Source organism: Oncorhynchus tshawytscha, linkage group LG30 (genome assembly GCF_018296145.1).
Source record: "Oncorhynchus tshawytscha isolate Ot180627B linkage group LG30, Otsh_v2.0, whole genome shotgun sequence".
NCBI lineage: Eukaryota > Metazoa > Chordata > Actinopteri > Salmoniformes > Salmonidae > Oncorhynchus > Oncorhynchus tshawytscha.
This window is the reverse complement of record NC_056458.1, coordinates 21734204-21757149: the sequence shown is the minus strand read 5'-3', so window position 1 is coordinate 21757149 and position 22946 is coordinate 21734204. Positions and strand designations below refer to the sequence as shown.

The 22946-nt window shown below is 41.7% G+C and overlaps 2 protein-coding genes across 4 annotated transcripts in view; one reads left to right on the top strand and one right to left on the bottom strand.

Annotated features, from left to right (window-relative positions):
* The window catches only part of LOC112246925 (ribosomal protein S6 kinase beta-1), a 21227-nt gene extending 7829 nt beyond the window's left edge, over window positions 1–13398 (top strand). For both annotated transcript variants that reach the window (XM_024415541.2, XM_024415542.2), the window contains 10 exons: window positions 2116–2263; window positions 2384–2441; window positions 7274–7465; window positions 7656–7746; window positions 7908–8015; window positions 8953–9015; window positions 9136–9213; window positions 9333–9440; window positions 9726–9838; window positions 10052–13398. In XM_024415541.2, coding sequence (XP_024271309.1) covers window positions 2116–2263; window positions 2384–2441; window positions 7274–7465; window positions 7656–7746; window positions 7908–8015; window positions 8953–9015; window positions 9136–9213; window positions 9333–9440; window positions 9726–9838; window positions 10052–10307 — 1215 coding nt within the window. In that variant the 3' untranslated portion in view covers window positions 10308–13398. The remainder of the gene's footprint in view (window positions 1–2115; window positions 2264–2383; window positions 2442–7273; window positions 7466–7655; window positions 7747–7907; window positions 8016–8952; window positions 9016–9135; window positions 9214–9332; window positions 9441–9725; window positions 9839–10051) is intronic.
* Window positions 13399–14503: 1105 nt separating this feature from the next.
* On the bottom strand, window positions 14504–21200 carry LOC112246901 (E3 ubiquitin-protein ligase RNFT1). Of its 2 annotated transcripts, XM_024415502.1 has the most exons (10): window positions 20989–21200; window positions 20747–20838; window positions 19793–20256; window positions 19618–19694; window positions 19428–19528; window positions 18302–18455; window positions 16384–16542; window positions 16167–16232; window positions 15880–15981; window positions 14504–15690 (listed from the first exon to the last, which is right to left on the bottom strand). In XM_024415502.1, the coding sequence occupies exons 2-10, from the start codon at window positions 20773–20775 to the stop codon at window positions 15556–15558; spliced, it is 1287 nt and encodes a 428-aa protein (XP_024271270.1). In that variant the 5' UTR covers window positions 20776–20838; window positions 20989–21200; the 3' UTR covers window positions 14504–15555. The 2 variants fall into 2 exon arrangements, with proteins under 2 accessions (XP_024271270.1, XP_024271271.1); XM_024415503.1 differs by lacking the exon at window positions 20747–20838.
* Between the last annotated feature and the right edge of the window lie 1746 nt (window positions 21201–22946).

The following is a 22946-nucleotide window of genomic DNA, read 5'->3' as shown; positions in this document are numbered from 1 at the left end:
ACCATATGACATTGGGAGAATCTTCTTCTGGATCATCCAAATGCTCTCTAGCAAACTTCAGACGGGCCTGGACATGTACTGGCTTAAGCAGGGGGACACGTCTGGCACTGCAGGATTTGAATCCCTGGCGGCGTAGTGTGTTACTGATGGTAGGCTTTGTTACTTTGGTCCCAGCTCTCTGCAGGTCATTCACTAGGTCCCCCCGTGTGGTTCTGGGATTTTTGCTCACTGTTCTTGTGATCATTTTGACCCCACGGGGTGAGATCTTGTGTGGAGCCCCAGATCGAGGGAGATTATCAGTGGTCTTGTATGTCTTCCATTTCCTAATAATTGCTCCCACGGTTGATTTCTTCAAACCAAGCTGCTTACCTATTGCAGATTCAGTCTTCCCAGCCTGGTGCAGGTCTACAATTTTGTTTCTGGTGTCCTTTGACAGCTCTTTGATCTTGGCTATAGTGGAGTTTGGAGTGTGACTGTTTGAGGTTGTGGACAGGTGTCTTTTATACTGATAAGTTCAAACAGGTGCCATTAATACAGGTAACGAGTGGAGGACAGAGGAGCCTCTTAAAGAAGAGAACTTGCACAATTGGTGGCTGAATAAATACTTTTTTGCCCCACTGTATATGCGGTAGCAATTGAGCCTGGGATGACGTTATGGAAACTCCTACGTGTGCAGCAGACATTTTCCAGCATTGGTGTTTAGCATGGTTGACTTAATCTGCTGTGTCAGAACCCAGCACTGTGCATGTAAGTGGCTATGTAGCACAGAACCTCACACAAATGACTGACCATGGTCTGCTCTTGTGCTCTGGCTTCTAGTTCTGCCACAGGGCTCCGGCTTAATCCAACTGAAACGGATCTACTATTGGACCCAACGGCTGAAATACAGTGTACTGATATAAATGCAACATGCAGCAATTTCAAAGATTTTACTGAGTTACAGTTCATATAAGGAAATCGGTCAATTTAAATAAATTCATTAGGCCCTTATCTATGGGTTTTTTAGGACTGGGCAGGGTGGGCAGCTATGGGTGAGCCTGGGAGGGCATAGGCCCACCCACTTGGGAGGCAGGCCCAGCCAATTAGAAAGGGCTTTATTACAGACAAATACTCCTCAGTACCCCCCCCCACACCTCCTCAGACTATCCTGGCAGGTGTGGAGGTCCAGGGATGGCGTGGTTACATGATGGCGTGGTTACAGGTGTGGAGGTCCAGGGATGGCGTGGTTACATGTGGTCTGTGGTTGTGAAGCCGGATGGATGTACTGCCAACTTCTCTAAAATGACATTGAAGGCAGCTTATGGTAGAGAAATTATAATTTAATTCTCTGGCAACCACTTTGGTGGACATGCCTGCAGTCATGCCAATTGCACGCTGCATCAACTTGAGACATCTGGCATTGTTGTGTGACAAAACTGCACATTTTAGTGGCCTTTTATTGTCCCCAGTACAAGGTGCACCTGTGTAATGATCATGCTGTTTAGGCAGCTTCTTGATATGCCACACCTGTCAGGTGGATGGATTATCTTGGTAAAGTAGAAATGCTCACAAACAGGGATGTAAAACATTTGTGCACAAAATTTGAGCCAAAGGTTTTTGTGCGCCTGGAAAATTTCTGGGATTTTTTATTTCAGCTCATGAAACATGGGACCAACACTTCATATGTTTATATTTTTGTCCAGAGTGGTTTGAATGTTTTGGATTCCTTTGAGCCAACAAGATTTGCACGTGATCTGAACCGGAGGGCAAAGATAACTACATTAATGACATGGCTCAGAGCAGAGAGGTTCCCTCCCTTTACTAAGGCTGGACTGGGGGAAAAAGGGAGAGCAGGGAAATAATCATCTAAACCAGATACCAAATGAGAATTTCCTTCACGCTGTTATGTATTCAGAGCATCTGGATCCGGTAGTCAGTTACCTACCATAGTGTCCTTTTCGAATGCATATCATACCTCAGTTTCTATCTGTAAGAAATGTTTCATTTGTATTAGTATAGTATTACCATACTATTATCAGGTTATTACCACTTTGTTCTCTGCTGTGAATGTAAAGTGCTACCATTGTTATAATACTGACAATGCTTGACAATCCAAGCCTTGTTTGATCCCTCCAGGCCATGATAGTGCGTAACGCTAAGGACACTGCTCACACCAAGGCAGAGAGGAATATCCTGGAGGAGGTGAAGCACCCATTCATAGTGGACCTCATCTATGCCTTCCAGACAGGGGGCAAGCTGTACCTCATCCTGGAGTACCTTTCTGGTGAGTGGCTGAGGCATGGTGTGTGCGCATACACACAAACCACACAGCGTAGTGTACACCTACATGCATTATTCGCGCACACAATGGCAAATAATTAAATGCTGTATTTGTTATTTGTAGGTGGGGAGCTGTTTATGCAATTGGAAAGGGAGGGGATCTTTATGGAGGACACAGCGTGGTAAGTGATCAGTCATGCTGGAGATGTGTATCTGTAGTGTGTAGATTAGATATGAGTTTCTGGACCCTGCAGTTCTCACTCCCATGTGTCAACAGACTGCAGATGAAGGTAGTGATTACATAGCATAAGGTTGAACCATTTCTAGAAGCAGACAAATGTTTCATGTTCAAATCTAGCGATAGAAAGTTGTTTTTGTTTTAAACCTATCCCAATTTGTAACTCTTACCTTTAAAAATTCTGAGTTCATGCCTGAATGACTTAACTTTAAACACTTTGAAATTTGACGTTTGGAACCACTTTGAAATGTTATGTTTGAGAAACATGGATGAATGTCTAATCCTGACAGAGCTTGTTGGATTTATTCCATGTTTTGTTGTTTCAGCCTGAATTCAAAATGGATTAAATGTATATATTTTCTCACTCATCTACATGCAATACCCCATAATGACAAAGTGAAAACATGTTTTTAGAAATTAACACATTTATTGAAAATTTAAATGCATAATTATCTAATTTACGTAAGTATTCACACCCCTGGGTCAATACTTTGTAGAAGCACCTTTGGCAGCGATTACAGATCTGAATCTTTCTGGAAAGGTCTTTTAATAGCTTACCAAACCCGTATTCTCCAACATTTGCCTATTGTTTATTATTTGTTCAAGTAGATTTAGTCAACTGTAACTTGGCCACTCAGGAACATTCACTGTCTTCTTGTTATGCAGCTCCAGTGTAGATTTGGCTTTGTGTTTTAGGTTATTGTCCTGCTGAAAGGTGAATTAATCTCCCAGTGTCTGGTGGAAAACAGACTGAACGAAGTTTTCCTCTAGGATTTTTGCTTGTGCTCCGTTCCGTTTCTATTTTTATCTTTAAACGCCGCAGTCCTTAACGATACTCATAATATGATGCAACCACCACTCTGCTTGAAAATATGGAGAGAGTTATTCAGTAATGTGTTGTATTGGATTTTCCCCAAACATAATACTTTGTATTCAGGGCAAAACGTTAATGGCTTTCCCACATTCTTTGCAGTATTCAGTGCCTTATTACGAACAGGATGCATGTTTTAGAATATTTTTATTCTGTGCAGGCTTCCATCTTTTCACTCTGTCAATTATGTTAATATTGTGGAGTAACTATAATGTTGTTGATCCATCCTCAGTTTTCTCCTATCACAGTCATTACTACTCTGTAACTGTTTTAAATTCACCATTGGCCTCATGGTGAAATCCCTGCTCGTTTCCTCCCTCTCCAGCAACTGAGTTAGGAAGGACACCTGTATTTTTGTAGTGACTTGGTGTATTGATGCACCATCCAAAGTGTAATTAAGAATGGGGTATTGTGTGTAGGCCAGTGACAAAACAATCTAAATACAGCCTGAATTTAAAATGGATTGCAACACCACAAAATGTGGAAAAAGGCAAGTGGTGTGAATACTTTCTGAAGGCACTGTAGATGCCATATTTGCTGAGGCACACTGTGAATGTACAGTTGAAGTCGGAAGTTTACATACACTTAGGTTGGAGTCATTCACTCGTTTTTCAACCAGTCCACAAATTTCTTGTTAACAAACTAGTTTTGGCAAGTCGGTTAGGACATCTACTTTGTGCATGACACAAGTAATTTTTCCAGCAATTGTTTACAGACAGATTATTTCACTTATAACTCACTATCACAATTCCCGTGGTTCAGAGATTTACATACACTAAGTTGACTGTGCCTTTAAACATCTTGGTAAAGTCCAGAAAATGTCATGGCTTTAGAAGATTCTCAGTCTAATTGACATCATTTGAGTCAATTGGAGATGTACCTGTGGATGTATTTCAAGGCACCTTCAAACTCAGTGTCTCTTTGCTTGACATCATAGGAAAATCAAAAGAAATCAGCCAAGACCTCAGAAAATAAATTGTAGACCTCCAAGTATGGTTCTTCCTTGGGAGCAATTACCAAATGCCTGAAGGTACCACGTTCATTAGTACAAACAATAGTACACAAGTAGAAACACCATGGGACCACGCAGCCGTCATACCGCTCAGGAAGGAGACTCGTTCTGTCTCCTAGAGATGAACTTACTTTGATGCGAAAAGTGCAAATCAATCCCAGAACAACAGCAAAGGACCTTGTGAAGATGCTGGAGGAAACAGGAACAAAAGTATCTATATCTACAGTAAAACGAGTCCTATACCGACATAACCTGACAGGCTGCTCAGCAAGGAAGAAGCCACTGCTCCAAAACTGCCATTAAAAAAAGCCTGACTACGATTTGCAACTGCACATGGGGACAAAGATTGTACTTTTTGGAGAAATGTCCTCTGGTCTGATGAAACAAAAATAGAACTGTGTGGGCATAATGACCATCGTTATGTTTGGAGGAAAGGGGAGGCTTGCAAGCCGAAGAACACCATCCCAACTGTGAAGCATGGGGGTGGCAACATGTTTTGGGGGTGCTTTGCTGCAGGAGGGACTGGTGCACTTCACAAAATAAATGGCATCATGAGGAAGCAAAATTATGTGGATATATTGAAGCAACATCTCAAGACATCAGTCAGGAAGTTGAAGCTTGGTCGGAAATGGGTCTTCCAAATGGACAATGACCCCAAGCATACTTCCAAAGTTGTCAAAATGGCTTAAGGACAACAAAGTCAAGGTATTTGAGTGGCCATCACAAAGCCCTGACCTCAATCCAACAGAATATTTGTGGGCAGAACTGAAAAAGCATGTGCGATCAAGGAGGCCTACGAACTTGACTCAGTTACACCAGCTCTGTCAGGAGGTATGGGCCAAAATTCACCCAACTTATTGTGGGACGCTTGTGGAAGGCTACCCAAAACGTTTGACCCAAGTTTAACAATTTAAAGGCAATGCTACCAAATACTAATTGAGTGTATGTAAACTTCTGACCCATTGGGAATGTGATGAAAGAAGGGAAAAAAAGCTGAAATAAATCATTCTCTCTACTAATTATTCTGACATTTCACATTCTTAAAATAGTGATCCTAACTGACCTAAAACAGGGAATTTTTACTAGGATTAAATGTCAGGAATTGTGAAACACCTAGTTGAAATGTATTTGGCTAAGGTGTATGTAAACTAGAGGTTGACCGATTATGATTTTTCAACGCCGATACCGAGGACCAAAAAAAGCTGGTTCCTATTAATCAGACGATTCTTTTAAAAATTATTTATTTTATTTGTAATAATGACAATTACAACAATACTGAATAAACACTTATTTTAACCTAATATAATACATCAATGAAATCAATTTAGCCTAAAATAAATAATGAAACGTGTTCAATTTGGTTTAAATAATGCAATAACAAAGTGTTGGGGAAGAAAGTAAAAGTGCAATATGTGCCATGTAAGAAAGCTAACGTTTCAGTTCCTTGCTCAGAACATGAGAACATATGAAAGCTGGTGGTTCCTTTTAACATGAGTCTTCAATATTCCCAAGGAAGAAGTTTTTAGGTTGTAGTTATTATAGGAATTATAGGACTATTTCTCTCTATACCATTTGTATTTCATTAACCTTTGACTATTGGATGTTCTTATAGGCACTTTAGTATTGCCAGTGTAACAGTATAGCTTACCTCCCTATCCTCGCTCCTACCTGGGCTCGAACCAGGAACACAACAAGAACAGCCACCCCCGAAGCAGCGTTACCCATGCAGAGCAAGGGGAACAACCACTCTCAAGTCTCAGAGCGAGTGACGTTTGAAACGGTATTAGGCTTGAAGTCATAAACGGCTCAATGCTTCATTGCGAGGAGCTGCTGGCAAAACACACGAAAGTGCTGTTTGAATGAATGCTTACGAGCCTGCTGGTGCCTTTCATCGCTCAGTCAGACTGCTCTATCAAATCATAGACTTAATTATAACATAATAACACACAGAAATACGAGCCGTAGGTCATTAATATGGTCGAATCCGGAAACTATCATCTCGAAAACAAAACGTTTATTCATTCAGTGAAATACGGAACCGTTCCGTATTTTATCTAATGGGTGGCATCCCTATGTTTAAATATTCCTGTTACATTGCACAATCTTCAATGTTATGTCATAATTATGTTAATTTCTGGCAAGTTAGGCGGCCCAAACTGTTGCATATACACTGACTCTGCGTGCAATGAACGCAAGAGAAGTGACACAATTTCTCCTGGTTAATATTGCCTGCTAACCTGGATTTTTTTTTTTTTGCTAAATATGCAGGTTTAAAAAATATACTTCTGTGTTGATTTTAAGAAAGGCATTGATGTTTATGGTTAGGTACACATTGGAGCAAATATACTCACAGCATCGATTATATGCAACGCAGGACACGCTAGATAAACTGGTAATATCGTCAACCATGTGTAGTTAACTTGTGATTATGATTGAATGATTGTTTTTTATAAGATAAGTTTAATGCTAGCTAGCAACTTACCTTGGCTTACTGCATTCGTGTAACAGGCTGTCTCCTCATGGAGTGCAATGTAATCAGGTGGTTAGAGCATTGAACTAGTTAACTGTAAGGTTGCAAGATTGTGTCCCCCGAGCTGACAAGGTAAAAATCTGTTTGAACGAGGCAACCCTGAACGAGGCAGTTAACGCATCGTTCCTAGGCCGTCATTGAAAATAAGAATGTGTTCATAACTGACTTGCCTAGTTAAATAAATAAAGGTGTAAAAAAAAAAATGTATTGGCCAAATCGGTGTCCCAAAATACCGATTTCCGATTGTTATAACTTGAAATCGTCCCTAATTAATCGGCCATTCCGATTTAATCGGTCGACCTCTAATGTACATTTCCGACTTCAACTGTACTTGATGTAAAAGTTCTGTTTTCTGTTCTGCAGCTTCTATCTGGCAGAGATTTCGATGGCTTTGGGACACCTGCATCTGAAAGGCATCATCTACAGAGACCTGAAGCCAGAGAACATCATGCTCAGCAACAACGGTCATGTCAAGCTCACAGACTTTGGCCTGTGTAAAGAATCAATCCATGACGGCACTGTTACTCACACCTTCTGTGGCACCATAGAATACATGCAAGTTATGGTCCTAATCATTAAACAACAAAAAGTTCATGTCAGCCTCCTAGTCTGTTGTAAATGTCCCATCTCCTCAGAGCAATACTTTCCGTAATCTTTTGTTTGAGGAAATTTGTGTTTGGTTGCACATTGTATAGGCTTACCTGACTGTCCTCCTCACCCACTCCCCGCCCATCTGTCACTCCAGGGCCCCAGAGATCCTGATGAGGAGTGGACACAACCGGGCTGTAGACTGGTGGAGCCTGGGCGCTCTCATGTACGACATGCTGACAGGAGCAGTGAGTAAAACTCTTTTTTTCAAGAGAAACATTGATTTTCTTCAAAACGTATGTACTCTGTACAAGACAACATCAACATTTAATTGATAAATATTTATGTTTAACCTCAGCTGGACACTGTCAGTATTGTAGTTGGATATACCTTTTATTTTACTCCACAGCCACCATTCACTGGGGAAAACAGGAAGAAGACCATTGACAAAATCTTAAAGTGCAAACTGAACCTGCCACCTTACCTCACACAAGAAGCTAGGGACCTTCTAAAAAAGGTATGGGTGTTAGATGTTCTAATAATAGTGGCATTTCAGGTAGGCTCTGCCTTCTGATTGTTTAATGCTGGGCTCTCCAACCCTGTTCCTGAAGAGCTGAGCGATTTGTGAGGTCGGTTCGATTATTCAAAAATAATCACGTTTCTTTTATTTGTTTCGATAATTTTAAAACATTACATGTATTATAATTTTAAAACAGTACATGTATTATGTGGGTTGAATGCTGTAACACAGAATTAAAACAATTAAAGTCCCATGATGGTAGTGACTGTCCATTACTGCTCATCACTTATTAACCATAATTTATTGACATTAACAAACTTTAATAAAATATTTCTGTTTTATTTGATAGCTTTATTATTTCATTCCAAGTCATCTCATCTCTATAGAACTGCTGTCTGACAAAATCACTATTTTGTAGTTCTTCAAAGTAAATAAGGCAACCTTTTTTTATGAAGGTCTATTTCATAGCAGGCATAAAAGAAACACAGACCAGACAAGTAGATGCGCAATGGGTTATGGTCATTGTAGTTAATTACCACATTTTTATGCACTAAACTATGTAGAATATTGGCCTGTTGGAAACTACAACTCCCTACTACATAGCACAGTTCAGGCTGGATCTGATTTATCTCAAGAGAAACTGTTTAATGTGTGCATTGAGCTCACACAGAAGGGGGGAATGAAATGGAATTCAAATAATTGAACCAACTATAATTTATAGTTTTCGCTCCAACCCTAATCTAGCACACCTGATTCTAGTAATTAGCTGGTTGATATGCTAAATCAGGTTAGTTACAACTGGGTTTGGAGCGCACCTACAGGAGGCTAGCTATTCAGGAACCGTATTGGAGGACCCTGGTCTAATGTAACACAAGTCAGATCAGATGAAAACTGAGGAGCAGACTTGCATTACCTGTCACTCCCTCTGTTCCAGCTGCTGAAACGCAATGCATCGTTACGGCTGGGGGCAGGCCCAGGAGACTCCTCAGAAATTCAGGTATTACAGTTTAAACAGACCTGTTGTAGGATTAATAGAACATTGGTGGTGGTAAAAAGAGCAACCTTCATGTGTTGTCTTTCTCTGGGAAAAGTAAAGTTATTCTGTCCGCTTCTCCAGAGCCACCCGTTCTTCAGGCATATTAATTGGGATGATCTTCTCGCTCACAAAGTGGAGCCTCCATTCAAGCCTTTTCTGGTGAGCCGTTATTCCTTATTCATAGCATTTCCATTGTGAACAGCACCTGTGCCTACCAAGTCCTCCTTGACCCACAGAGACTAGAGGTTAACTGGTTTCCTTCTTTCCTTCCGTTGCAGCAATCAGCTGATGACGTGAGCCAGTTTGACTCCAAGTTCACTAGCCAGACTCCCGTGGACAGCCCTGATGACTCCACGCTCAGTGAAAGTGCCAATCAAGTCTTCCTGGTAGGCTGCTTACTCTGCACATTCCGTTTGGTCTTGTGTTTATGCGCGTGTGTTTTACTGTGTGCACGGCTGCACATAAACGTGTAGGCAGAAGCTACACTTTGTTTGTTCTCTTTTTGAGAGAATAAAAAAAATAGTTGGGTAATGCATTGCATCTGTTGTTTTAAATGAAACCGATATGGTTTAATGAGTTTCATTGCACATCTCCTCTGGCCTATGTTGTTTTGGTTGTGATTGACCATGAGGAGACTGGCTGTAATCTTCCCTGTGACAACCTCTCCACAGGGTTTTACGTATGTAGCCCCCTCCGTCCTCGAAAACATCAAGGAGAAATTCCCCTTTGAGCCAAAAGTCAGCTCACCAAGAAGGTTTCTGGGAAGCCCAAGAACACCAGTGAGGTAAGCTTTTTTTTCCTGTCTAATTTTCCTCTAGATTTGTGTTGAAATTTTCCCATGAAGTTGTCCTGCCAACCAGTGGTTGAATCCAGTGTCATTCTGGTACTCGGTTCTACTGGGATTCATCCTCACTGTTAAAATGTCACCATTCTGTCTGCCCTCCCCCAATCAGTACTATTCTAACCTTCCCTGTATCCTCTTCTCTTGGCCCCCCAGCCCAGTGAGGTTCGCTGTGGGGGACTGCTGGCCCCGGGCCCCCACCCAGGCTGGAACCTCGTCCTTTGGGGGTTTTGGGTCTGGAGACCAGCCCATGGAGGTTGGTGTGGAGCAGATGGCCATTTCCTCCGAGGTGTCTGCCCCCCTGCCTATCAGAAAGCCCTCTGGCAACACCACCACAGGCGGCCCCTTCAAGAAGCAGGCCTACCCCTACCCCATCTCCAAGCGGCCCAAGCACCTCCAGATGAATCTATGACACTGCTCCATCTAGAACTTCTTTCCTAAATCCTCCATTTACTTATTTTTTTATTTTAAGAGACTTATAGAAATTAAATAAATGACTGACGGACCGTCGGCACCATTCACCAGCTCCTTCAGACGCACCTTCCATTCCTGCCTCCCTCCTTTCCTTCCATCCCTGCCTGTCCCTCTCTCCCTGGTTGGGCAGCTTGGCAGCCACACAGGGCTTTCTACCCTAGCAGATATGACAAACTATAGTAGCCTCCTGTTAGGGAGAGGAGGAACTAGGGAGAGAACTCCCTCCCACCAATTAGAGCTTTAGTCAGACAGCAAGAGGTCTTGACTACTTGCTTCAGCCCTGTAGAGTATATCTAGAGGAAGAGATGAGAGCAGTGCTGCTAGATGCTGCTGTCAAATTCCGGTGTGCTCCACTGGGCTGGCTTCTCATGACACGCTGGTGGTTTGTGCTTTAGGTGAGCGGGGACAGAGTGTTACTCCTGATGCAGCAGTGCTTTCCCTCACCAGGAGTGAGACATTATTGATCAATGAAACTGGGTAATAGACTTTTAAAGCCTGAGGGTGAAGATGATTCCCCCTTAAATGCCTCTACTTCATTTTTAGAACTTGCTGACGAGGGGTTACAGGATCCAGTGTAGCTGAATACAGTAGATGGTGTCAATCACAGTGACACAATGTACACAGAACACAATATTCACTGTAGACTCAGTTACCCTGCTATATATAGTGTATTACATTGTTCAATTTATAAAAAATATGGAATCAACAATTCCTTTTTCTGCTTTGTCACTTGAACATCCCATCAGGATAAATCTTGTAGAACATATCTGGGCCGTGTTCTGTATGTAGAAAACGTATTGACACTGAGTGAAACAGGAAGGTACAACCTGAACTCGTCCAATGAGAACATCAATTTTCCTGATCCCTACTTAACATGACCCTGAGCCACGTTCAGTTGCCAAGCGTTGTTGTACGTTGCCGATAGAAATGGGATGAATAGAGCTGACATGATTCCTTGTTCTACATGTCTACGTATCACATTTAGACCTGAATGTTGTGTCCTTCTGAACACGCCCCACGTGTGGTGTCATTGATGGAGGGGCAGCTAAAAACACGACGTGTACTATTTCAGCTGAATGCATCACCTCCTGCCCCACTTATCCTTCAATACCAAATGCTGACACTGCTTTACCAGTCTGACTGGATCTCTAGGTAGATGGAAAACCATTTATGTATGTAGTACGTTTTTGCGTTGAATGTAAACTGACTCGATGCCTTTTCGAGTGTCACTTACTCAGATGACCCACATAAGTTCTCCACGATTATGATGCATGCGGGTTTATTATAATATTGTGGACCTATTATTTTTGGGCGTCTGCCAATTTGTGATTGTCAGAGACCAACCGAGAGCTTGTCTTTTTTTAATTGAAAGAAGCAAAACATTGAGGCCAAATTCTCGTCACCACTGCCTTTTAGTGTTTAGCTAATCGCCAGGTTGCATTTTTCTAATAGTGTACCTGGCTAGGTGCTTCATGGATGCTTCCCTCAGTCTTTATGCAGCCTTGGTGATATCAGTAGGGCTAGTACCTCTGATTCCAATTTATCTAGGGATTGTTTGAAATATGGTGTGACTTGAAGCTTATGTATGCATATATGTGGTCTTTAACTGTCTTCGCCTCTGGAGAAAAGCCATTTGATCCTCCTCTTCCCCAAACAGGAACATTTGTCACATTAATAATAATCCAATCATACAGTTCTGTCTAGAGGAAGGCAGCATGCTTCCTGAGACCTAAACTTGAAATGATTCCTTTCTGTCTGGAGATGTAACAATATTTGCTCCAGTGAGTTTAGATACTGTAGTTTCCCCCCACCGTGGAGCTATCAGATTCACATGACCAAGATAACAATCATGTTTAAGTGTGTGTGTCTGTGATTTGATAAACTTGAAAATATGCCTCATTCAATAAGCAAACAATTGTACTATTCTGTATGTTTTTGAACCAGGCAGTTTTATTTGGGTTGTTCTCTGGAATCTGTTAGTCCTACGTCATGACGGATAGGTTTGTAGAGGGACACACACAAGTTCTTTTCAATACAATTGAATGTGTATCCTGACAGGATTTCCTATTCCAAGACAGGTTTATTCAAGTATACAATTTCACCCCCTTGTCTGCTTGTCAGTGAAGGAATGGACAAATTGCTTTGGCTTCAGGTTCCATTGGAGAGGATGTTTGGTGTGCTTCAGAGCAACTTTCACCCCCACAGTGACCATGGCTTACCTTTTTTTTGAATATATTTATAATCTAACTTCTGTTTTTTTATTAAGTGCCATTATATATTTTTTCCACTGCATCAGTCACACTATGCAACCAATGTATTTATGTATTTTGCATTATGTTTAAAAAATGTCTTTAAGTATGTTTTTTCCCAATGAATCTGTTTTGAGAAACCTCAAATGCAGCAGTTCTTCAGTTTGGAATAAAGAATGTCTTAATATGTAAGGTGCAAAATAGAATCCTATTGAAGTTCAGAAAGTAACTTTTTGATCATCTTGTGCCGGCTTCTTTAATTCTGAAAACGTGATATTTACTACGATGCCTGCAGCGTATTGAAACATGGGCAGTTTAGGTGTGTGTGGTGTGTGTGGTGTGTGTGTGTGTGTGTGTGTGTGATGCAAAAACGAATGGGGGGGTTGGGGATGTGCCTTTCTTGAAGAAATTGCATGTATTTTCAGATGTGTATGGAATGTTAGTTACTGAGGAAGATGATTAGACCATATGTTTCTATCTCTAGTGGTATAGGGTCTTTGATGAAGTGGTTTTCTGTGCTGCTCTAACCTGTTGATACTGAAATGATACTGATCTGAGTGATTTCAGAGCTTGAGGACCTTTTTATAGTTCAGTGTTCAACTGAAACAAAATGAGTGAGTGTTTGGTAACATGAATATGATTGATCTTCTCATTAGAAGACTGCTGCAAACAGTTAATCAGAGTCAATATTTCACCCCTATATTTATTCCTAGACATTTCAGGGGGTTTGGATGTTTATGTAAGTGGATGGATGTGAACAAAATAAAAAGCATTTACTGAGTTGAAGACAAAGTGATTATAGTGCAAACTGGATGGAATATGCAACCCCAAAGTTACTGCTCAACTCATAACAGCAGTTGCACAGGAATGGCCAAAGGGAACACTGACTTATGGTAAGTGTGATTGTGGCCATCTAGTTGTGCTAAATTTCAAGCTGTGTCTTCTGACATTTTTCTTCAGTGAAAGTTGTAATTGTCATAGGAAATCCTGAATAAATAGCCTGAAATTCTTCATTTACTGCAGATGTCAGCTGAATCGGAAATTACCTTCAGATGTCAACTATGCTTCAACATGGATCTTCTGTGGTACAGATTGAATCCTGTCCCTAGGTTGCCTTGACCCAAGACTAGTTATTGGCTGCAGTGCCTCAAAGAGCTAAGCACAGGAAACATGGTTAAGAACCAAACTAAAATGACTGTCACTACCTGAATAGATGTGAACTCACCCAACTGTTGAGTAAATGCCAAATGCAAAAATAACAATTTTACTGAGTTACTGTTCATATAAGGAAATCAGTCAACTGAAATCAATTAGGCTCTAATCTATGGGTTTATGATTGGGCAGGGGCGCAGCCATGTGTGAGCCTGGGAGGGCATAGAACCAGCCAATCAGAAATGGCTTTATTACAGACTCATCAGTTTCATCACCTGTATGGGTGGCTGGTCTCAGATGATCCCACATGTGAAGAAACCGGATGTGGAGGTCCTAGGCTGGCGTGGTTACACGTGGTCTGGTTGTGAGGCCGGTTGGAGGTACTGCCAAATTCTGTGTCATGAACATTCTGTTTCATCTGCATGTTGATATGACACACCTGTCAGGTGGATGGATTATTTTGGTAAAGGAGAAATGCTCACTAACAGGGATGTTAACTAATTTGTGCACATAATTTGAGAGAAATAAGCTTTTTGTGTGTTTGGAACATTTATGGGATCTTTTATTTCAGCTCGTGAAACATGGGACCAAACACTTACCAGGTTGTGTTTATATGCTTTCAGTTCACTTCTATGGCAGGCCTAATGGAACATTAGATAATATGGTACATATGTTTCATGTTACTGTGAATTCCTCCTGAGAACAGTATGTGAACAGGGACAGGCTAGATTGATGCTTTTCTGTGTCCCTCAGACCTCTGCACACTTCATTTTAATGATGAGTGGATTGTAAATAACTGAAAGACAAAGTTGGTTCATAACAAGCTTAAACATTGTGTGTATTATATCATGAGTAAATGTAAATACCCAGAGCCAATTTGCATCTAGGCTATAATTGAAAAGAAAAGGAATTTTATATATTTAATTTCATTTGTTGAACAACTGTATGCAAGAAAAAAAAAGAACTGATTTCACTACATAGTTAAATATGATAAAATAAATGGATTCTCCCAGTCTTTGGTTTTCAAAAAGGATGTAACCGTCATCGCTTTAGAAAAATATTTTAAGGATTGAACCAAATCTCATATTTGTCATCTGGAAAACAAATGTAAAAAATCTAACTTCATTTGAAAAGAATAAATCCCCAAAATTAAGAACTTCTTAAATAGCAACCTTGGTGTTTGTTATTGTTTCTCAATGTGTTGAGTACATTTTGTTCTTTAACCACTACTAGTCTGAGTGCCTGTATCAGACACAGAATGGCATCCCCTTTGCAACACGCTGTCAGTTTGTGCTGTCTTGCCAAATCCTATGATCAATGGCAAACACAGATGTGGTAACAGGCTATTCCCTGACAGCTGGCCTAATAAAGAGGCTGTCTGGTCTGTTTTTTTAGGCTGGCTGTGAAAACAAAAAACATGAATATTTCCACATCATGATAAAAAATCTAAACGTTTAGAAAGAAAAGGAACTAAAAACAGCACTAGAGGGCATGCAGAGAGAGAACTACCGTCAGTCAGTAGTGTAGAAAAGTGCCAGTCGGAGAGGGAGTTACAGTTGCAGCAGTAACAGTAACATGCCAAGGTGCTGAATGCATCCCAATCCTATTGCAAATATTATGCGCCCTTACTGACGTTGGCCAGTAGTAGGCACAGCCCTTAATGAATGGAGGAACAGTGTGGTCATCAGCTTCACAAGCCAATGAGTGGAGTATTGCTGTTAATACAACTGTCATTCACACATCGCAAACAGTGTCTCCACTTCTTTCCTCCATTGTCTCCTTCTCTCAGTAGATTTGGAGGTAAGGTGACGTGGCCCCGTCCCTCCACTTGTGGACCTTGTCTGTGATGGCCGTGCAGCAGAGTGGACACATCTTCTCCCGGTTGAACCAGAGAGCAATGCACTCGTCACAAAAAATGTGCTGTTGTTGAGAGAGAATAAACAGGCATTCTTTATCCAACCATGTGCAGAATCAAAAGGAACACAATGAGTATCCCCTTGTGTGGCTGGAATATTGAAATCAAACTATAATGTGTAACTACACAGTAGGAGTAAAGAAAAGTCAGTAATGTTAGTGTTTTCCATCTCATGGATGAGTGGTCTCTCTCACCTGACACAGGAGGGCCCTTGGGTCTCTGTATTCTGCCTGACAGATAGGACAGATGTCCCCAGCCTCACTGCACTGGCTCCTGGTGGCTGCTGCCCCCGTGTGCTAAGGAGGAGGAACAACGCATATTTACAACCCACAAAGTCATCCAAACTCCTTACAAGTGTCGCCATTATAATCACATGATACACATGATCTACACTTGAGCGAGACAGTACTCACTTGTCAGTCAACCCACATACCACCACTAAGGAAACAGTTAACATGTTGATGTATTTAAAGTACTGTACCTCACCACTGAGAAATATCCTCACAGTTTTCTGGAAAGACCCCCACTGTCCATACAATCCTAAAAGCTACATTTAAAAAGTAAGAGTTCAGTACATTTAAACAAAAAAGGTGAAAAAAATACAATTTAGCCATTTTCAGAGTTTCCACTACTAAGGAGCCACTTCAAAGCATACATCTTTGATAAATGCAGTGTGATGCAGTCATAAGGTCAGTCACCTTGAGTATGAAGTAGACCAAAGCCAGCAGAACTCCCAGGGTGAGGCCAGTATTTCCATCCACTTTCTGGTAGGTGACCAGGTAGCGGAACCATAGGGGGGTGGGAGCCACAGCCTGGTACACCTGGCCCACCTCTTCAGTCAGCATGTACCACCGTCCCTGGGAACAGACAGAAAGGCATAGATGAATGCTTTCTCGCCATAACTTTTGGGCCCCCAAAATGCTGGTAGAACCTACAGTTAATTCAGAAAGTATTCAGACTCCTTGACTTTTTCCACATTTTGCTATGTTACAGCCTTATTCTAAAAATGGATGAATCCCCCCCCCCTTATCTACACACAATACCCCATAATGACAAAGGAAAAAGTTTATTTTTATTTTTAAATTCTAGCAAAAAACTGAAATATCACATTTACATAAGTATTCACTCTTTACTCAGTACATCGTTGAAGCACCTTTGGCAGCGATTACAGCCTCGAGTCTTCTTGGGTATGACGCTACAAGCTTAGCACACCTGTATTTTGGGAGTGTCTCCCATTCTTCTCTGCAGATCCTCTCAAGCTCGGTCAGGTTGAATGGGAGCGTCGCTGCACAGCTATTTTCAGGTCTCTCCAGAGATGTTCAAATCGGGTTCAAGTCCGGGCTATGGCTGGGCCACTCAAGGACATTCAGAGACTTGTCCCGAAGCCACTCCTGTGTTGTCTTGGATGTGTGCTTAGGGTTGTTGTCCTGTTGGAAGGTGAAACTTCACCCCAGTCAGAGGTCTGGAGCAGGTTTTCATCAAGGATCTCTCTAGCTCTCTGTACTTTGTTCCAGTCATCGTCTCCCAGTCTCTGCCTCTGAAAAACATCCCTACAGCATGATGCTGCCACCACCATGCTTCACTGTAGAGATGGTGCCAGGTTTCTTCCAGACGTGACACTTGGCATTCAGGCCAAAGAGTTCAATCTTGGTTTCATCAGACCAGAGAATCTTGTTTCTCATGGACAGAGTCCTTTAGGTGCCTTTTGGCAAAATCCAAGTGGGCTGTTATGCCTTTTACTGAGAAGTGGCTTCAGTCTGGCCACTCTACCATAAAGGCCTGATTGGTGGAGTGCTGCAAAGATGGTTGTTCTTCTGGAAGGTTCCCACATCTCCACAGAGGAACTCTGATCACTCTGACAGAGTTCCATCGGGTTCTTGGTCACCTCCCTGACCGAGGCCCTTCTCCCCTGACTGCTCAGTTTGGCCGGACGGCCAGCTCTAGGATGGGTCTTGGTGGTTCCAAACTTCTTCCATGTAAGAATGATGGAGGCCACTGTGTTCTTGGGGACCTTCAATGCTGCAGAATTGTTTTGGTACCCTTCCCTAGATCTGTACCTTGACACAATCCTGCCTCGGCGCTCTAAGGATAATTCCTTCGACCTCATGGCTTGGTTTTTGCTCTGACATGCACGGTCAACTGTGGGACCTTATATAGACAGGTGTGCGCCTTCCCAAATCATGTCCAATCAATTGAATTTACCACAGGTGGACTCAAATCAAGTTGTAGAAACATCAAGGATGATCAATGGAACAGGATGCACCCAAGTTCAATTTCGAGCCTCATATTAAAAGGGTCTGAATATTTACGTAAATAAGGTATTCCAAAAAAAATGTTTTTGCTTTGTTATTATGGGGTATTGTGTGTAGATTGATGAGGAAAATGTTTCATTTAATCCATGTTAGAATTAAGCTGTAACATAACAATTTGTGCTGCAATTTCTATTTCAGTTCTTCACAGTGGAGACTAGAGCAATCTGTCACCTGTATCTGGCAAGAGTGAATGAGCATAGCCTACTTATAGTCACACAACTGGAGAGAGCATCCTTCCATCTGTGACAGAAAAAATAACAATTGTATAGTGGATCAATAAAGCTGTATTGTATTTCTTCGTTACCTGGGCTCTGTAGGTCACCAGGCTAGAGGGCAGCAGTAGGATAAGGCACTTAAACCCCATGATGAGGAACTTGAGTGTGAAGTTGGTGATGCCCACCACCCATAGGACCTCCCAGAAACCTAGGGGCTCAACAGCTGGGTTTAGGAAGATGAGGCTGAGAACGAGGGAAAGATGTGGATTACATATTATGCTCCTGATGATTTTAATGTTGGTTTATTTTGTGTATTATGTCACTATGTCAACCGCAAATGTCCACAATGTGTATCCAATAAGGTTTTCCTATTCTATTGTGTTCGGTTTTCTGCTCTGGGCCCAGTTTCCTAAAAGCATCTTAAGGCTAAGTTCATCGTTAGAACTTCAGTAGCAGCATTGTTAAATCTCTGAGCTGTTTCCCAAAAGAATTGTTACTAAAGTTGCACTTGACAAATCTTGTTATAGAACAGCTGTGCTTCGTTAGATTAGTTTTTTCCTTACCATGTCACTTTATACACAGAAGACCTCCACTAAACATAGAATCAATATGTTTATCTGTCTCTCTGTGACCACTGATAACTTCACAACAATGTTGACTACAAATACAAAGTTGCCAATGTCGAAGGATATAAAGATGATTCAAATGAAAACAGATGATTGAATTAAAACATGAATAGCTTACAGTATATGCTACAGGCCTATATCATTTAAAATGTTTAAATCAATTTCATGTTCATTCAACTGAGTTCGATTTAGCTAATTGGAGGCTAATGTTACATTTTTGACTCATTTCATGATGTGTAACAACATGTGCGCATTGTGGCATAAAATCTTGATTTAGTGCTTTATTGTAGGGTAAGCATTAGAATAAGCCGCCTCAATATCGGCAGTCAAAGGTGATATCTTTCTAGGAGCTGCTCCGTCGTCAGTATTGTGGACAAATTTGAATGTTAAGGTAAAATTTGAATGGATAAAGCTGATCCAAGAGCAGTTCTGCCTTTCCTTCGGTCCTATCAGTATCGACACAGGCCTCAACGACATATTTAGCGAACGTTCACTTAAAAACACTTGTAAAAAATATTCCATTGCTATCGGGAAGTTGGGCCCAGGTCTGCTCTGGTAAGGGAAGTAAGGGGAAACAGAAGTGTCTCACCAATAGTAAAGTGTCTCAGTGAGAAAAGTGTAGTAAAGCAGGAGTGTGGAGGACGCCAGGAAGAGGAGCAGCCATACGCACTCCATCTTTGACCGACGATCCTGAGGAGATACATGAAGGATCATATTCAGAGGTTTGAAACACTGATGTAGAAATGAATGAAGAAAGAGTGTTACTGTTAGTGACTTACCTGAAGAAAGACTTGGGTTTGAATGTTCTTATTCACATAAAGAAAAGTTGTAAATAAGCCAACTCCAACAGCTAGACCTGCAACAATGTAATGAATGATATTTCTTTCAAACTAACTTGATAAATAAAAAGTTGTTCCTGACTGTATAGCTATGTTATTGTTGCCCGACACTTACCTAGGGCATGTTGGATGACCAGTTTAGCACAAAGGATGATTATGAAAGGAAGACTCTTCTGAACCCAGCGGAAGAGGTAGCGCAGCTCCAAGAATGAAGTGTTGGGCTCCCCTGACTCCAGATCAGCATCAGCCGGGTCCACCTCACTGGGCTCACTGTGGGAGTGCTGGTGTCCCCCACCATGTGAATGAGAGTGGCTGTGGGAACTGGTTCTGGAACTGGCTCTGGACCTACGGGATGACGCCCCTCCTCTACATGACTCCCAGGACCCGCTGGAGAGGATAGGTACCCGGACCGCTCCACTAGTCTCCGGGACAGCAGAGCCCCCTGTAGTCCCTGCTGGTGTCCTGGTCAGTAGCGTCAGAGACAAACCATGTCCTGCCTGATGGACACCCAGCTCACTGGAGTTAGGCTGCATCACAGTTGGGGATACCCTCGATTTCAACGTTCTTTTGGAATCACTCCTTCAACAAATACATCGTTAGAGGTTAAGGAGGAAAGACAAGATACCGTGTGGTTATAAATGTGCAGATGCTAGCTAACAATCCAGCGGACTTTTTCAAGCTATGTTCGCTAGCTAGGCATAGCTACAGTAACTTACAGGTTGTTGACAGCATAAACAAATAGTGATGCAGCCTAGTAACGTTACTTTGGCTGGCTAAAAGCACAGTCAGATTCAGGACGGTGTTTTCATCAATATATATCAATACACACTTTTGTATTTGGTCTATCTAGCAACTGTTTTCTCTTTAGTTTACATTTAGGGAGTGACAGTTAGCTAGCTAACGTACATGAGTAGCTAGCGCAACAGCTAGCTAACATTAACTGTGTCGTTAACTGTGGCAAGCTGTCAGATCAACATTACAATTGACAGCTTTTTGACAAACATAAATATCATGAAGAGGTTGTTGACCGTGTTGGCACTGATTACATGATTTTAAAAAGGACCCTTACTTCACCAAGTAAGTCGACTGTAAACACATATTTACAGCAACGACCTGGGGAATAGGTTCTGCATGGGAGAGGAGGGGGGATGAATGAGCCACCTGGAACATGATAGAGATGGCAGTTAGCTAACTACTGTACTGTTACATTTCGGGTGATAGATCTTTGCCAAAAGGCTAACGTTAGCAGCTAGCTAGGCTACTGTTGTTATAACGTTTCTTTAGCAATGCAAGCAGAAAGGTTTAAAATACCTGTCATACTGAGTCTAGAGTTTCATGACAAGCCACCGTTCTCCATCGAATAATCTGTCCAAACCCAAAATTGAACGAAAATAAAAGAAACAACCTAAAAGAAAACTAATTCGCAAGTTAAACCATAATCCTATCGTTTGGGAGCATAGAGCTAGATAGAGGACTCATCTTTATATCTGTGCCATTATTCGCCTTATGTAGCCCCGCCCATTTGACCCAGTTCCATTCTGATTCGATTGTGTTTCCGTTTCACAACTTCCGTCAACGCTAGCTAATAATATAAAACCGCACATCATTAACACGTCTTAACAAATAAACAAAAACATGGCTCACATTTGGGAACACACACACACACATGGCTATTTGGAGGTCAGATGATAACCATAGACCATCCTTCCATGATGAATTGATAAAATTGCCTGAAATTACGTATGGGTACATTTTAATTACGTCGTGCTCACCTTGGGAGTGGATGGTTCCACTATGAAAAATTACAAGAATACAGACGCCTATCAGTACCTCCACAGTGGGAATGTGAGCCCAGTTCTTATTCACCAGGATGGGAAAAGGATCGGTATTTTTGAAGGCAGATGTTCAGGCCAGCCAATCAAGCAGCTCTTACCACACTGCTTGGGTACCTTCCCAACAACAGTTCAGTAGAGACGGCTGGATGCACGTGCATCGCTGACATTGGAAAGTCAAATAATATTGGAAAGACAAATAATTTAACAGCCAGTAGCACCCCAGGTAAAATTGGACTGAAAGGATTATTTATTTGTGGCTGTACCATTTTAATCTATTTAAACTGATGTGTGTCTCTTCTGTTCAATGCTTTCTAACTTCATATAATAACTTATATAGATTCTCTACTCTTTCCCAGTCACATGGAGAGCATGTCAATTACAACTACCAGAAGTGCCTGTCCTTCTACAATGAAATTGATGGCCTCCCAGTGTCTGGAAGACTGTGAATACTCTGTGGACCACAGAGCCACTGTTGTCAGTGTTGAAGAGCCATGGCTATCCGAGTGCTGAAATCCAAGGTGCTGTTGGAGATCTAGTGTCCTGTCATGGGGAAGGGCTGTGATTCTTTGGATGATGTCTTCAATGGGAAAGCCAGTTTAAAGATGGCGCCGGAGGGGATGGCTGCCATCTTATCGGCTCTTAATTAACAAGTCATGTTATTTTGTTTGTTTTTTCGCGTTGTTTGTAACTTGTTTTGTACATAATGTTGCTGCTACCGTCTCTTATGACCGAAAAGAGCTTCTGGACATCAGAACTGCGATTACTCACCTCAGATTAGATAGAGTTTTTCTTCAATGAGTCGTACGGGAGGGAGATACTACGAACACCCGACCAGGGGCAGATACCCGAAACTGAGATTTTGCAAAATAAGACCAGGGTGCCTTGTTGAGGATCAGGCAACAAGTGGCTAATCTGCCTTTGCCTTCTGTCCTGCTAGCTAATGTTCAGTCTCTGGAAAATAAATGGGACGAACTGAAAACACGTATATCCTACCAACGGAACATTAAACGCTGTAATATCTTATGTTTCACAGAGTCGACAACATTAAGAACATACAGCTGGTGAGTTATACACTCTATTGGCAGGATAGAACAGCAGCCTCTGGTAAGACATGGGGCTGGTGTAACGGCTGTCGTCGGTGGAAGAAGGTGAGGACCAAGGTGCAGCGTGGTAAGTGTTCATGATTTTTTTATATAATCAAAACAGAACACTAAACAAAATAACAACTAGGAAAAACAAACAAACGAAACAGTCCTGTCTAGTGAATACACACAAAACAGAAAATAAACACCCACGAAACACAGGTGGAAAAAGGCTACCTAAGTATGATTCTCAATCAGAGACAACTAACGACACCTGCCTCTGATTGAGAACCATACCAGGCCAAACTCAAAAACCAACATAGAAAAACAAACATAGACTGCCCACCCCAAC